Source organism: Pimephales promelas, chromosome 2 (assembly GCF_988280905.1).
Source record: "Pimephales promelas chromosome 2, fPimPro1.hap1.1, whole genome shotgun sequence".
In the NCBI taxonomy this organism is placed as follows: domain Eukaryota; kingdom Metazoa; phylum Chordata; class Actinopteri; order Cypriniformes; family Leuciscidae; genus Pimephales; species Pimephales promelas.
Genome location: NC_142770.1, coordinates 16683890 through 16698662, shown reverse-complemented (window position 1 = coordinate 16698662; position 14773 = coordinate 16683890). Strand labels below are relative to the sequence as shown.

Sequence of the window (14773 nt, the reverse complement as noted above, 5' to 3'; positions counted from 1 at the left end):
TTGAAAAGAATAGTTTATGGCGCAGCGCTGCATCCTGTTGCAAAAGCATGTGAAAAAAAACCTACAAAGTTTGCTAGGCCAAAAAGGCTGTTAATCGTGCGATAAAAACATTGACGCCATTAAAATGGGTTTGCGTTAATGCCGTTAATAACGCGTTTAACTGACAGCCCTACTGGTCAATAGCATTTATCACAAATAGGCTTTTTTTGTTTCCCGTTAGGTTAATTCAGTTTCACTTTCTTTTAAGTTACCACTAAATGTGAATTTCTTAATCCAAATTCTACTTCGTCCATTGGTGAAAGTTAACTAAATTATTTAGGGATGCACTATAGTCCCTTTTCCACCAGAGCATTTTGAGAGCCAATTCGGAGCCGGTGCCTGCGCGCGAATCAGTTCTTTGTGTTTCGACAGCCAAAGAACCGGTTCTCGGCCAGGAGAACTGGTTCCAAAGCGGCACCAACTCTTTGCTGGACTAGAACCGTTCTTTTACCACGTCATGTTCACGTCGGGGGCTGGGGCGGGTTTAGATGTGTTCTAAACATCTTTTCTGACCATAATAAAGGATCACAAAGCCAAAAGAAACATTTGCAGAGAGTTCGCCTTTGTAACCGTTATGCTAACGCAAGCAGTTCTATTTTTGTAATTGTTTTATTGAAGACATAAGTAAAGAAGAAAACAGTCACAATATAGAACAAATAAATGGAAATAAAAAAAAGACACAAGACAGGGGTACATAACTTATCAGAAAAGATTACATATCAAACGAAAAGATTAAAAGACTTACATATTTCAATTGTTTTTAAAGCTTTCTTGGTACACGAGTTAGAGATAATCCGAAAGTAATGTGTATTTGCAAGCGTTTCTAGCTAAGACGTATGGCGACGTACACAGTGATGTAACGACGTCGTTCCCTGGGCGCTCTAGTCAGTGGAAAAACAAACAGGTTCTGAAGCGGTTCGCAAGTTAAACCAACTCCGAACCAACTTTGAACCAGCACCAGTTCCGAACCAGTTCTTTTTTAGGTGGAAAAGGGGTATATGTATCTGTCAGGTTAATTAAGTACGGTCACACTCACATACAATCAGTATTTCTTAATCAAGACATGTTTTTTTTATAGAATCAATCAAAATCAGAAATGTAATTGTGCATGTTAATTTCCCCTTCTTTTACATTTAGATTTCCTTTTGCTGTCATCGAACGCTCACGGTTAATCTTTAGAAACACTAATAATTTAAAAACACTATTAAATCTTTAACAAATCTCAAGATGATTATCCATTTTTATAATGTAAATTCTAATGTTGTGATGCCTAAATTTACTTGTAGCATTTATTGATTTTAGTTTTTAGATTTTTAGCCACAAAAAAAAAATAATATGATCAGCTTATCGTATTTGTCCGAATAAATGTAATTTTGGTGCATCTTTATTTGTATTTATTATTTTTACTTACTATAAATCTTAACAATCCCCTAAACCAAAGTTCTTTGATGGCACAAGTCATATTTGGGGTCTAAAATGTCATTAAGACTTGAAGTTTTTGACTAAGTATGCAAACACCCAGATCACCATAGCAATTTCACAGCAACGTTCTGGAAACTCCCTGTGGTTACAAATGTTGCACAGACAAGCAACATTCACATTTTTGTTAGAAAATGTACATATCTAGTTGGTTGAGTTATTGTGACCTCCTGACCATTTCCAAAAACCAAAATCTGGTGCCTCTGTCAATCAGTGTGTTTAAGACACACGTCTTCCATTAAAGGCAAAGGCAGCAAGTTCACTTTTTTCAAGTGTTTATGGGGTAAGCTGGCATGCACAGCATGCAAAAACTGTTAAACAAACTACCCAGCACCCTGGAGGGTAAGAAAGTTTAAATAAGGCTAGCTTGCCTTCAATGTTTGAGAAGTGGTGGAAAGACTCGAATAAAAAAAACAAACAACAAACAAACGTACTTGGCTCTGTGGAGCTGGGCTTGGTTCTCTTGTAGGTCGCGCAGAACCCGTGGGGCTTCCTCCTCAATCCGTTGCTGTAAACAGACCCAAACGGGTCTTTGCGCTTGGCCTTTGGTGGGGAAATCAGCAGGTCTTTTTTAACAGGCACAGAGGTGGTAGCTCTTTCTCCAGAGGACCTGAGATGCCTAGTTTGAGCTTCCTGAACGTTACGGCCTGAATGGAGGCTGGATTTGTGATTGGACGGTTTGGAAACAGATTCTTCATTCGACACATTTCCATTCTTGTTTTTGCTTGATGCATTCTGGGGTCAAAATGCAAGGGACAACAACGAATAAAATGGTTACAGGTGGCATAAAGGCTCCTTTTGATATATCTAATATTTCAATATTTATTAGGTAACATGACTGAACGCTTCAGAAAGGCTACAAAGCAACTTGAACTGTAGAACTATGCCTTTAATATTTATGACCTAAGACTTTGCAATATTTGTAGTATTGACATCAGTTCCCATTTCAAGCTAATGAATATTTAAGAAGCCCTACCATAAAGGCTCAGATCATGAATATTAAGTAATAGGAGGGTTTTGAGGGAACGTCACATCAGTATGACATCATGCATATTTATTATGCATATTATGGTGAAGGTATGCTTCATGAATATTAATTAGGTAACATGACTGGATGATCAGTGTGACCTCATTTACATTTATAAATAAATTGTTCTGGATGCTCTAGGATGGTTAAAAAGCAATGTCAGACCTAATTCATATTTATTAGTCGACTTTTCCATTGTAGGATTTGTAAATTTACAGCCAGTGTACCAAGGACGTTATGACCCAAGGCATATTTACAACCCTTACTTAGGGATTAAATCAAGAATATTATCTACATACTTCTGAAAATTTATGAGGTAACCTCAGGATAACCTAATTTATATTTATGAGCCAAAACTGCGGCGTAGTTCATTTTTCAAGTAGCAACATTGCTTTGAACCAACTAATATTAACAAGTCCTATTATGGTGAAGGTTTGTCTCATGAATATTAATTAGGTAACAGGACAGGAAGGTTATTAAGCAAATTAAGCGTGACCTCATTCAAACGGATGACATTGTACAAGCAGCTATGACATAATCAGACAGCCTTGATTAATATTCATGAGCTAAGGCGTTACCATGAACTATATTATGTTAAAATTCTGCCTCATAAATATAAATTAGTTCAAACTGACGTTCCCTCATAACCTTCCTGGGTACAATGGTGAATTCATGATTACTACTTATGTAACATGACTGGATGCTCCAGTAAACAACACCAGTATCTAATTAATATTCATTAGCTAAAACGTCACCATAGAAAGGTACTTTATTGAGGTCTGGACTTCACTGGCTCTCACTGAATGACAAGAACCCCATCTCACCTCAGAGAGGCCACAAACAGAACGCGCGGGCTTTAATTTGCGGTCAGTCTGCGAGACGTGATCCACGTCTTCTGGAGTAGACGACCGCGAAGTCTCCTTCGCCGGAGAACTGCCTTGCGTCTCTTCCGTTTCTTCATCCTCGTGGAAAAGCCTGCACGCCTCCAGTTGCCCCGAGTCCAGGCCTAACAAGATGGAATGATGGGGAACTTGGTTAAATAAATAAAAAAAAGAAGAAGAAAATTCTGGGGCTTTACAAGCAGCACATAACCTTCTCCTAATGACTTTTATGCACTCTCCAGTACATATAAAATGGCCTTATTGAGCAAATATCATTCCTCCACCTTGGTGGAGGTCACATCAGCCATGAAACGGGGCTAAATCGCCCAGATCTCCTGAGACGTGGAACTAGACAGAGTATCAGCGAGAGGGCCAGCAAGAAAGAGAGCTGCAGGACCATTTTAACAGATCCATAAAGTTAAGCATTTGTTTATTTATCAGCGATCCGAAGCCAGGAAAACTCCGATGCCGTCCAATATTATGCAGAGCAGGGAGTGAAGGAGGGTCAAAGGAAAGGAGACAGCTGCGAGATGTTAAACATAGCGCCTGAAGCACAATGGAGGGAAAGAAGAAAGAGACAAAGCTAATCATTAAGGTACTTAGAGATGCAAAGCCCAAAAACTGAGTATTTTCCCTCATTAGCTTCTTGATAATCTACATCAGATATCTCGGCCAAAGTTTACAGTTTACTTTAACTGCTTATTTAGTTTAACGATCCAACTCATTAGGGAGAAACCAAAGTCTCTTTCTGAATTACGCAGGAACTTGTTTGTGTTTTTGGCAAGAATCAGTATATAGGTCAATTTTAGTTTTCATTTATGCTTACTTTTATTTTGTATTTTTATATTTTCTGAAGATTGTGGTGTACATGTGCAAAACTGAGTGCCACAGTTCGAAAGTGGTTGCCAAGTCATAAAAAGGTGTAAATAATAAAATATATAATTAATTAAATAATAATATTTGATTATATAAATATTTAAAATGTTAATAATAGGACAGTATAACTAAACTATATTAAACTATATATTATTAAAGCTATCTACACCTTGGTTTGTATTATATAAGTATATATTTAAAAAAAAAAAGATATATTTATATAAATACAATTAACTAGATATCTATTATTTATTAAATATATATAAATAAATGTATAGTAAAATAAATGTTAAAAAAGTGTAAAAGAGAAAGATTGAATCAAGATTGAATGTGAATCCAAGAAAAGAGTGAAACCGATCCAAAAATTCCATCTTTATTTCTCAATCCAGATTTCACTTTCTCTTTTCCACTTTTTGAACATCAAGAAAAGAGTGAAACCGAATTAACCCGACAGGTGAGAAGAGAAACGTAACAAACCAAGACGGTTTTGCTCGTTCATTAAAAGCCTAAAAGCATTTTGCACTGCCCTAAAGCACTTGTCTTATTATCGTTAATAAAGGGTATGTTTATACGGCAACTGTGCACTAAAAATTGATTTTTTTTTTCTTTTGTCTGGTTTTTTGTGTCCAAAAACATTGTTAAAACAATGTCTGTTCACAAGGATCCATGAAAACGACTAAAAACGCTGTATTTTGTAGATGGCGATGTCACTTTTTAAAGAAACACACCTATAGACTGAACACCTAATAGCTGTGTATGACATCACCATGTGCACAAATACACATTTTTGTAGTTTACATGGAGAGGGTAATGGTATCGTTTTCAAAAACGTGCAATTTGAAACACGTTTTCAAAACTTTTCAGGCCCCCAAAACGGCATTGTCGGGTAAATGAATGTAATATTAATATTTCAGTTAGTTTCAAAAGCAGCATTTCTAATTTTCATTTAGTTTGAGTTGCTTAGTAAAATTTACAAGTGCTGTAAAATCGATTCGCTTATGACATAAAAGTTGTCTTCTACATAATATTATGCCATATATATTATATTTATATACGACTATGGGTGTGTGTGCACGTGTCATAAACAAAATCGTTTATGTTAGATGCGATTAACCGCGATTCATCGATCTGACAGGACTAAAAATTACTAAAAAGGGGGTGTTGGGGTGACCTACTGCAAAAATATATTAGTGACCCTAAAATAACCCAGGGATGTACCTCTACGAATCTTGAACGAGCTTTCAGACACCCCGGACTGGTTCTCGTCATGGCTGAGAAGAGTATCCGATGCTCGTTTGGGTCTCCAACTGAAACACATACACACACACGTTATAAAACCCACTAAATCATCCCAATATCTTCTCCTCTGGACCATGTGCACTAACCCCCACACCACAGTTCAGATTCCCACCTGCTATTTCCTGGGAAGTCTCTCGCTGTGGTGGGAGTTTGACATCGGGGTCTGAACCCTGTCGTCTCGGACACCTTATTAGGTGTCCCGTTAACTCGAAGAGGGCTGATTTTTATTGGCTTTCTGTTCATTTTAAAAGTAACCAGTTCACGTGTGGCTCCTTTGGGAAGGTTATCTGAGCAGGTGCGCGGGACGCGGCCTGGCGTCCGCGCGTCAGGTGAAAGATCCGGTCTCTCACTGCTGAGGGATGTTCTGATGGGTCTGAAACAGAACAAAAATGGACACAAATATAAATAAAATGAGCCGTTATGCAATTGATAATGATATTTTGCTCTTTAAATGTGGCTCATATCCTTGTTGCAATGTACTGCAAGTCTGACTACAGTAGGTTTAATACATAGGGTTAGGGATTGTTTCAATTCGGCTCAGATGTCCTCAGCAAATGGCAGAAGTAAATAAACAGCTCCATCTAGTGATGGTTTAGCCTATATGAAGTCTTACCTCACCGATTCACTCCTCTGTCTGTCTTTTGACAGCATATTTCCATTAGAACTGGATTTATGAAGCTTTCGTCCATTAAGAGTGGTTGAACCCCATTGCATCTGTGGAACGAGAAATGTTTGAAGAGCAGTGACTTTTAGGAGTTTTATTCTCTCAGATGAGAATGTAAATGGGGAATTTGTATTGGCTGATTATATGGACATTTGTTTATGAGTGTGTATGATGTTGTCATCACCTTGTGTGTGTTGCTGTCCTGCAGTCGTGACAGTGGAGACTGCATGTCAAGACTGCATGAATCTGACGGCTGCTTCTTTTTGGGGATTCTGAACTGGACATCCATCTGCAAAAAATACAATAATTGTTACGATTTTAAAGTCATAATGTATTTGTAACTCAGTTCAATTTTACACCATGAGAAATCAACTTTATCCACTATAACAGATGTATTATTTGTAAAAACAGGGGTTCTGGAGGTTTAAAATGCAAGACTTTTTTAAGAACATTTAAGGAATAAATTGAAGTTTTTAAAGAAAAATTGAACAATTCTCAAATTCAAACGTCTAGGAAGCACACAATGAGTTAACAAAATACAACTTCCAACAGATCTCCATTAGTTTTTAATTAATTTTACACTTGAATATTCCACTAGAATATGGGAATAGCCATAACTTTTAGTGTGCCTGCAATAAAAAAATTAAAAATATCAAATTGTTCCAGTACAAATGTCTAAAGATTCATAATTCAAAGTACATTTACTTGAGAAACAAATTCAGTGAAATTGATCAAAATGAAGTGACTTAAAGGTTAAAACAAGAACAAACCAATATGACAATATGGTTAAAACAAAAAGTCATACCCCACTGACAGATATTAATATTTGATTTAAGCATAAATTCAGAAATCATTTAATATATTTCTCAGAAAACAAGACTTTGTATCTTCATTTTACATCTCAAGTAAATGTATCGGGATTTAAGAATATTAAATGATATCTGTATTAGAAAATAAGTGAGAAACATGGAAGAAGATATAAAAAAATGTTTTTAAGACTATTTCTCAATAAATATTTTAATTTTATTTTCCCTGTTTTTTTATACACTAAACCAAAAACGTGTTTCTCTGAACTCAAATTACTTGATATTGTTTAACATAATGCACGATTATTGACTATTACAGTCAATTATTACAATGAATCACTTTCGAAAAGAAAAACAAACTTAAGTTTTACGAATAAAATAAGTTCTTAAATATATATAAATATACAGATATTCTGCTACAATTTACACATGCAGTTTGATCTTTAAAAAGGTACTGAATGTTCTAAATAATAATAGTAATTATATTAATTGTCATATTGGTAGCCTAGCCTTAATTTTTTAAGTTCGTCTTTCCAAGTAGCTCAGGTTTGTGATCACCGTTTCTTTCTTCCATAATTATTATTCATGCAGATTTTAATTTAGAAATTAGACTGGTGTACTTCATCTGTGTACTTCATTTAGAAATTAGACTAGTGTACTTCATCTGTATGTAAACCAGTGACCAAACCTGTGAAATATATCAGAACAATCCAGTAACCTTAAACGTCCTTAAATCCCTCATTCATATTGGGTTGATATTTTGAAGACTGTTTAGATGTTTGTTTATATATATATATATATATATATATATATATATATATATATATATATATATATATATATATGTACAGTCACTAATCAAACACAGATACGAATATAACACACACCACGCACGAGCTAATCTTATATAATAGAAATAGTTATGATAATATAAGTGTCTAGAACCTCTAGAGATCATGAACGTGATTAATAACAAACAGTTTAAGCTTTTAGCCTTAAGGCTGTTCAACTCCAGGGCCATAAATATTAACGTTGCACAGCTGATAGTGGTCTATAAGGTTCATAAATGCCATACTTACAGCACACACCTGTCTGAGACTCGCTTGATAAATATCAGGCATGGGCTATGAACGGGTAAAGGCACTGATAAATCATTCTGGTCAGCAGAATATCAATAAGTGCACTAAGAAGTGAGCATCCCTCTTTCTGTTTATGTCCGACGTTTTTTGTTTTTTTTTCTTCTTCTTCTTCTGCAGTTGAAAGATGTGGCGGGTAAAGAATCGTAATCGTTATTGCGCCATCTGGTGTTCAGCTGGAGGGACAGAACCAAGCATCATTTGTTCAGCGCTTGTTTCTAATACAATAATATTCAAATAAATGTGAAGATTATAGCAAATTAAATCAAGAATTTCAACAAAATTCGATAACTCCTGTTTTACACAGCCCAATTTCACAACACCGGTAACAACAGCCCATGTTCCTCATGAAATGATTGACAAATTCCTTGAAAAAGCCAAAACACAATGAAAAGTGAGTAGGTGAAAGGGACAACACATTAGTCGGGAGAAAATAACAGTAAAAGATAATCACAAAGCTAACAGTAATGCAATTGGTGATGGTCAGTAGATCACCACATCATTTCTGCCTGCATCACACACACAAAAAAATCAAACATTTACTACAAATAGAATAACAATGTATATTAGCTGACATGTTTTAGTCTTTAGTTTTATTATATTTTAATTAATCTTGACTGTTAAACTTTTTGCCAAATTATTAGCCAATTATTTGCAGACATAATGTCAATGCTGTAAATTTGTGCGTTAGCACAATTCATTTGGAAATAATTGGTTCACAATTTGGTAAAATAATTTGGCACAGCAACAAATTTGGTTGGGTACAAAAGCGCCATCTAGCGCATGGTTATCAAAACTGCAACGGGATTTCCCCTCTTTGTTATGGATACGCTTCACTGTTAAATTTCAGCTGAAATTTCAGCTTAATTCCTCCAATAACTATATATTTGCATTATTATAAATTTGTACATCATGCTCAAAAGGTACGTTGTGCTGACTTTGTCGTCGTTGTTGTGCAGTAGAGCTCTTTATCCTCTGGCCTTCTTCAGAACAGAGGCGCTTTGTTAGGATTATTATTCTGCTAGGATTGCTAGCAGAATGCGTGGTGCTATAGATATTCCTACATTAACGATGATAACGTGTCTTAAATATCCCCAGCAACGGAGAAATGTCATTTCCGTTAAAAAATCGGCTGTTTGCGCAGATATGCAACGTTAATGTAACGTTACATTAGCTGTTATTTGTAATAACTAGCTTGCCAGGCTAATTAAACATAAACAAGCTGGAATTCGTGAAAACTGAATTAAAGTAAATCAAATGTTATCGAATGTATGCCTTCATCAAATAACTTTTTTTGTATGTCGTGCTGATATTTGTTTGTATTATTATTATTATTATATGTGACGTCAACCGGCACCTGCTGTTGCATAACAGATCAATTCATATTGATGAATGCAACAATTGTATTGTATAATGCAAGAATTGTCTGTTTTAAAAGATTTTAAATGATCTAAATACACCCGTTGGTGTAATGTAGGCTATATAAATGTCAAACTGGCACAGAATTGCACAAAAAAACTGTGACGTTATCTTCACACTTGACGCTGCCTGTCAATATAAACTGCAAGTTTCATCATCCACTTTTGTCACCATAAATGACGTTTTGTTGACCTCTGTGTCACTGTTACACCTGTTGTTGAAGTCTTATTCCCCTCAGGAAAAGATATAACTAGTACCCTGAGGCATATCTTTAATATTGGGAATAGTAGTTATCATAGTTTAATGTTTCTGTATGACTGTTTTTGCATTTGTTTTTGCAGTGTGTTGCTCGTCTGTTTCTTTATACTAGTTTTAAATGAAGGTAAGCACAAAATATTGCAGATATTTATTTGAATCAGCTTGGAAGTCAACATTGACTTCAGTCTTTCACATGTTCATGGTCTGTCTGCTTTTGTTTCAGCATCCGTTCAGGAAACCGTTCAGGTTTTTATCGGAGATTCTGTAGTTTTGCCGTGTCGTTCTCCCAGGCAACCTGCCAAATTTACTGCATACTGGAGATATGAGGACAGCAAGAATGTTTATGACATACAAGATGGCGTAGCATCGACTAAGGAGCAGGAGCCAGTTTACAAAAGCAGAACCGAAAGTTTTCCTGCAGAATATTCAAAAGGAAACTTCTCCCTCAAACTTAGGAAACTTCAGAATATTGATGCAGGGTCGTTCTGCTGCTTCCTCCCTGAGTTTAATTCTGTTCAAATATGCACAGTGCTTCAAGTCAAAGGTGCGATGAGTTGGTTGGCATTATTAGCTCTTAAAATTCTTGATGTTAAACATCAGTGAGTGTGGCGAAGTGTAGTGAATATAAAATGTTTAATGTTCAGACTAAAAGACAAGTGCACAGTGAGCTGTTTATGTCCTGAATGTAAACACTGGGGTTTGATGGCACTCATAAATGAGCTGTTTAGTGAGGAGGAAGTGTACTGTGGCCGAGAAGTTCAACATCGCATGTTTGAGACCAAATAATACAACAATTTTGAAAAAAAAAACAAAAACCAAAAAAAAAAAAACCACAAAAAAAAACCTGATTTGACAAACAAAATAACCAGTCTGACACTATAGGCCTATTGTACATTCTAAAAAAAAATTATCAGATAAATTATCTAAAAACCAAATAAATAACTAATATAAAAAATAACACATTTGACAAAAAATAAATAAATAAATAACCAGTCTGACAAACAAAATAACAACAAAAATAAACAAATTTGACAAAAAAAAATCGGTAACACTTTAGAATACTGTATCTTACTTACTGCAGAATTAATAAGGAATTATTGACGAACTAATAGGTAATTCTTCATTAACTACTTCTTCACTACTGTTAACTACTAAGGAAGATGTGTTAACTAATCAGTATGTAATATAATTGTATGATTGTGTTAAGTATCAGTTAGTTAATCAATAACTAATGAATTCTGTCATACCTCCTGAAGAACTACTATTAATTATCTACTAATTAAGGTTCAAGAAAAATAACTAAGAAGTAACTACTGAACAGTCATACAAAACTAACCTCAGATTATTTGTATATTTTATATACAGTACTGTGTGTGTCTGTTTTCCTCAGCATAGAATGCCACTGAGTAAATTCATGTATTTGAGGCAACGACTGAGGGAAACTGAAAATATAGAGAAATTATTAGTAATTAATAAATAAGTATCAAATAATTCTGCAGGAATTACTTAGAAGCTGGAACAGTATTCTAAAGTGAAAATATAGGGAACCCATTAGTAATTAATAAAGAATTATCAAATAATTATCTAGGAATTAGGCTACTTATAACCTGAAACAGTCTTCTAAAGTGAAAATATAAGGAACTTATTAGTAATTAATAATTAACTTTTAAATAGTTCTTCAGGAATTACTTAGAACCTGGAACAGTATTCTAAAGTGAAAATACAGGGAACCCATTAGTAATTAATAAATAATTATCAAATTAATTATCTAGGAATTAGGCTACTTATAACCTGAAACAGTCTTCTAAAGTAAAAATATAAGGAACTTATTAGTAATTAATAAATAATTATTAGATAGTCCTTCAGGAATTACTTAGAACCTGGAACAGTATTCTAAAGTGACAATATAGGGAACCCATTAGTAATTAATAAAGAATTACCACATACTTCTGACTCAAATCAAACTTACTGTAAATAAAAAAATATTAGCCTATATATATATATATATTAACGTAATCATCTAAACCTTTGTAAAATACACGACAGTTACTTGCGACAAAGGCGAAGAGAAGTGAAAAAGGCAACAGTGGCAAGGAACCAAAACTCCATCAGGTGACGGAATGGAGAAAAAAACCTTGGGAGAACCCAGGCTCAGTGTACGTGGCTACCGCCATATTGCCGGAACTTGAATGGTGCAAAAGAAGTTTAAAATGTATAAGAACTAAGTATAATAATAAGGTGTTATATACATGAGATGTTTTTGCTTATTTGCAGATCATAGCCTATAGGTAAATGTCTGCACTTATTTTTCTTATTAGTGCTGAAGAATGACAAACTGACTACTGTGTATGAGTGTTAATTAGTAGTTACTTCATAGTTATATTTCGTGAACCTTAATTAATAGATAATTAATAGTAGTTCTTCGGGAAGTATGACAGAATTCATTAGCTATTGATTAACTAACTGATACTTAACACAATCATAAAATTATATTACATACTGATTAGTTAACACATCTTCCTTAGTAGTTAACAGTAGTGACTTAAGTGTTAATAAAGAATTACCTATTAGTTCTTCATTAATTCCTTATTAGTTATGCAGTAAGTAAGATACAGTATTCTAAAGTGTTACCAAAAAATCTAACAAAACAAAAAACAGTCTGACAAACAAAGTAACTACTTTTAAAAGAAATCAAATCTGACAAAATACATTCTAAAACAAAATAACCAGTTTGGCAAAAAAATAAAATAAATAAGTAAATAACCGACTATAAACAAAATAACAAATTAATACAACAAAAAAATCAATTTGACAAAAAAAAACACTCTGACGAACAAAATAACAACTTCTAAAACAAAACATAAAATCTGACAAAATACATTCTAAAACAAAATAACCAGTTTGGCAAATAAAATGGAAAATAAATAAATAAATAACAGACTATAAACTAAATAACAAATGAAAATAACAAAAAAAGCAAATTTGACCAAAAAAAAAAAAAATCAAACAAAACAAACAAACAAACAAAAAAAAACATTCTGACAAACAAAATAACTTAAATACTTCTAAAACAAAATATCAAATCTGACTAAATAAATTCTAAAACAAAATAACCAGTTTGGCAAACAAAATGTAAAATAAATAAATAACAGACCATAAACTAAATAAATTAATATAACAAAAAAAAATATAAACAAATTTGATGAAAAATCAAACGAAACCAAAAACAGTCTGACAAACAAAATAACTACTTCTAAAACAAAAAAAAAAAACAGTTTGGCAAACAAAATGTAAAATAAATAAATAAATAACAGACTATAAACTAAAAAACAAATTAATATAACAAAAAATAAACAAATTTGACAAAATATCAAAAAAAAAACAGTCTGACAAACAAAATAACTGCTTCTAAAACAAAATATCAAATCTGACTAAATAAATTCTAAAGCAAAATAACCTGTTTGGCAAACAAAATGGTCTGTGTACCTTCCGATAATTTTTGGATTTTTGTTTTGTTTGGAAATGATCACTTTCGTTTGGTGTTGTTGCTTTCAGCACAGACTTTACACACTTCTCCTCTGGGGTTTTAGTGCATTCACTAATGAGTCAGTACTAGCCTACATGCTACTGTTTTTTCATTGTTTTTTCATTGTTTTTTGTATTTTAGAAAAATCAAGGGGAATCCAAGAGAAGCCTGGCTTTAACCGTGGCATTGAATCCAAAGCGGAGAGGCTTGTCTCTCTGTTGAATCCTCTCTTTGCTGCGACTATTCTGCTCTGGTTGTGTGTGGTGATTATGGGTAGTTAAGCAGTGTGCTTGCTAAGCTGAGCTTTTACTTTGCAATATATGACTATAGTCAAACCTGGAAACGAAACCTGTTTCCTGCTGGACCAGAGTAAGAACCACAAAATTACATTTTTATGTTCAGCAGTTCATCAAGATGCAATTTTGTTAACATTTAGACGCACACGCGACATATCCGACATGTTACAGATCTTACTCTGGGCAGATGCTATAAACACAGTCTGTTCACTGGACTGCACTTTAGATCTGCCATTCAGCTAGAAATGTGGCTTTCAGGGAATATTTCCAGTGGACAAAACCAATAAATGTTTAGCAATAATTAACACTTGTTCATTCACATAAATCAAAACATGGCATCTAACCTGACGAGGTCTATCGTTTCCGTTCTTCAATAATTTAGAAATTTTGATGTGATGCAGTGCTTTTGTTGTGCGATATGAGTTTACTAAATTATTTAAAGATTGTACTACTTTTGAACTACTACTGTTTATATCAATTTTGTTGCTTTATTTATTTATTTATTTATTTATTTTAAAATAAGCTAATTCATTCCACCTATTTAATTGATTTGATGTATATAATTTATTTAACTTATTCAAAAAGTTGTTCTGTAAACCTGTCAAAACATAAGCAGTGCTGCCTGCAATAAGTGCAAGTGAATGAGTTCTGGTATCTTCTGTTGGTGTTGTTTTTGTTTTTTTTTACTAGTTTTGACTAAATTAACTGCATTGTGACTACTATTTCCATTAAAACTAAAGGTGGGACCAAGAACTGACAGTTTTATCAGAAGAGGCCGTCTTAATGACATGTAAAGAGACCAATTAGTTTGTTGTGTTTTCCATTCCACTAAGAGGAGGGTTGATCTGAAATAGGTGATGTCACAATATTAGGCACATGTTTTGATGGTACCATGTGAAACCTCCGTTTATTTAGTGTATCAGTTCTGTAACTCTTGAATGTCTTGTGTTCAGAAATAAACGAGCCATCCTCCTTATGTCATCGTTTCTTCTTCCACTTGCAGTATCATCCTCCATCAGTCTGCATGTTCACTACAGAAATGGTCCAATAATAGGCGATACAGTATG

General features: G+C 33.9%; 2 protein-coding genes across 5 annotated transcripts in view; one reads left to right on the top strand and one right to left on the bottom strand.

The window, feature by feature from the left end:
- The window catches only part of senp7b (SUMO specific peptidase 7b), a 30061-nt gene extending 21699 nt beyond the window's left edge, over nucleotides 1–8362 (bottom strand). For 2 of the 3 annotated variants that reach the window (XM_039694765.2, XM_039694767.2), the window contains exons 1-7: nucleotides 8151–8330; nucleotides 6450–6554; nucleotides 6215–6315; nucleotides 5714–5974; nucleotides 5521–5609; nucleotides 3370–3551; nucleotides 1953–2253 (exon numbers count right to left, since the gene is read on the bottom strand). In XM_039694765.2, coding sequence (XP_039550699.2) covers nucleotides 1953–2253; nucleotides 3370–3551; nucleotides 5521–5609; nucleotides 5714–5974; nucleotides 6215–6315; nucleotides 6450–6554; nucleotides 8151–8192 — 1081 coding nt within the window. In that variant the 5' untranslated portion in view covers nucleotides 8193–8330. Of the gene's footprint in view, nucleotides 1–1952; nucleotides 2254–3369; nucleotides 3552–5520; nucleotides 5610–5713; nucleotides 5975–6214; nucleotides 6316–6449; nucleotides 6555–8150 lie in introns of all 3 variants that reach the window. The other variant, XM_039694766.2, reaches the window with a different exon arrangement.
- A 621-nt stretch (nucleotides 8363–8983) lies between these two features.
- LOC120495277 (HERV-H LTR-associating protein 2) lies at nucleotides 8984–14682 on the top strand. Of its 2 annotated transcripts, XM_039694769.2 has the most exons (4): nucleotides 8984–9130; nucleotides 9968–10008; nucleotides 10108–10428; nucleotides 13552–14682. In XM_039694769.2, exons 1-4 carry the CDS (start codon nucleotides 9120–9122, stop codon nucleotides 13689–13691), a joined length of 513 nt encoding a protein of 170 aa, XP_039550703.2. In that variant the 5' UTR covers nucleotides 8984–9119; the 3' UTR covers nucleotides 13692–14682. The 2 variants fall into 2 exon arrangements, with proteins under 2 accessions (XP_039550703.2, XP_039550702.2); XM_039694768.2 differs by lacking the exon at nucleotides 8984–9130 and having other exon boundaries at nucleotides 9137–10008.
- The last annotated feature ends 91 nt before the right edge of the window (nucleotides 14683–14773 follow it).

Excerpts from the sequence above, each read along its gene's own strand:
- LOC120495277 (XM_039694768.2), top strand. The coding sequence starts at position 9,930 with ATGTTTCTGTATGACTGTTTTTGCATTTGTTTTTGCAGTGTGTTGCTC. Across the intron at positions 10,009-10,107 it reads TATACTAGTTTTAAATGAAG|CATCCGTTCAGGAAACCGTT; the intron begins GTAAGCACAAAA and ends CTTTTGTTTCAG. Across the intron at positions 10,429-13,551 it reads CACAGTGCTTCAAGTCAAAG|AAAAATCAAGGGGAATCCAA; the intron begins GTGCGATGAGTT and ends TTTGTATTTTAG.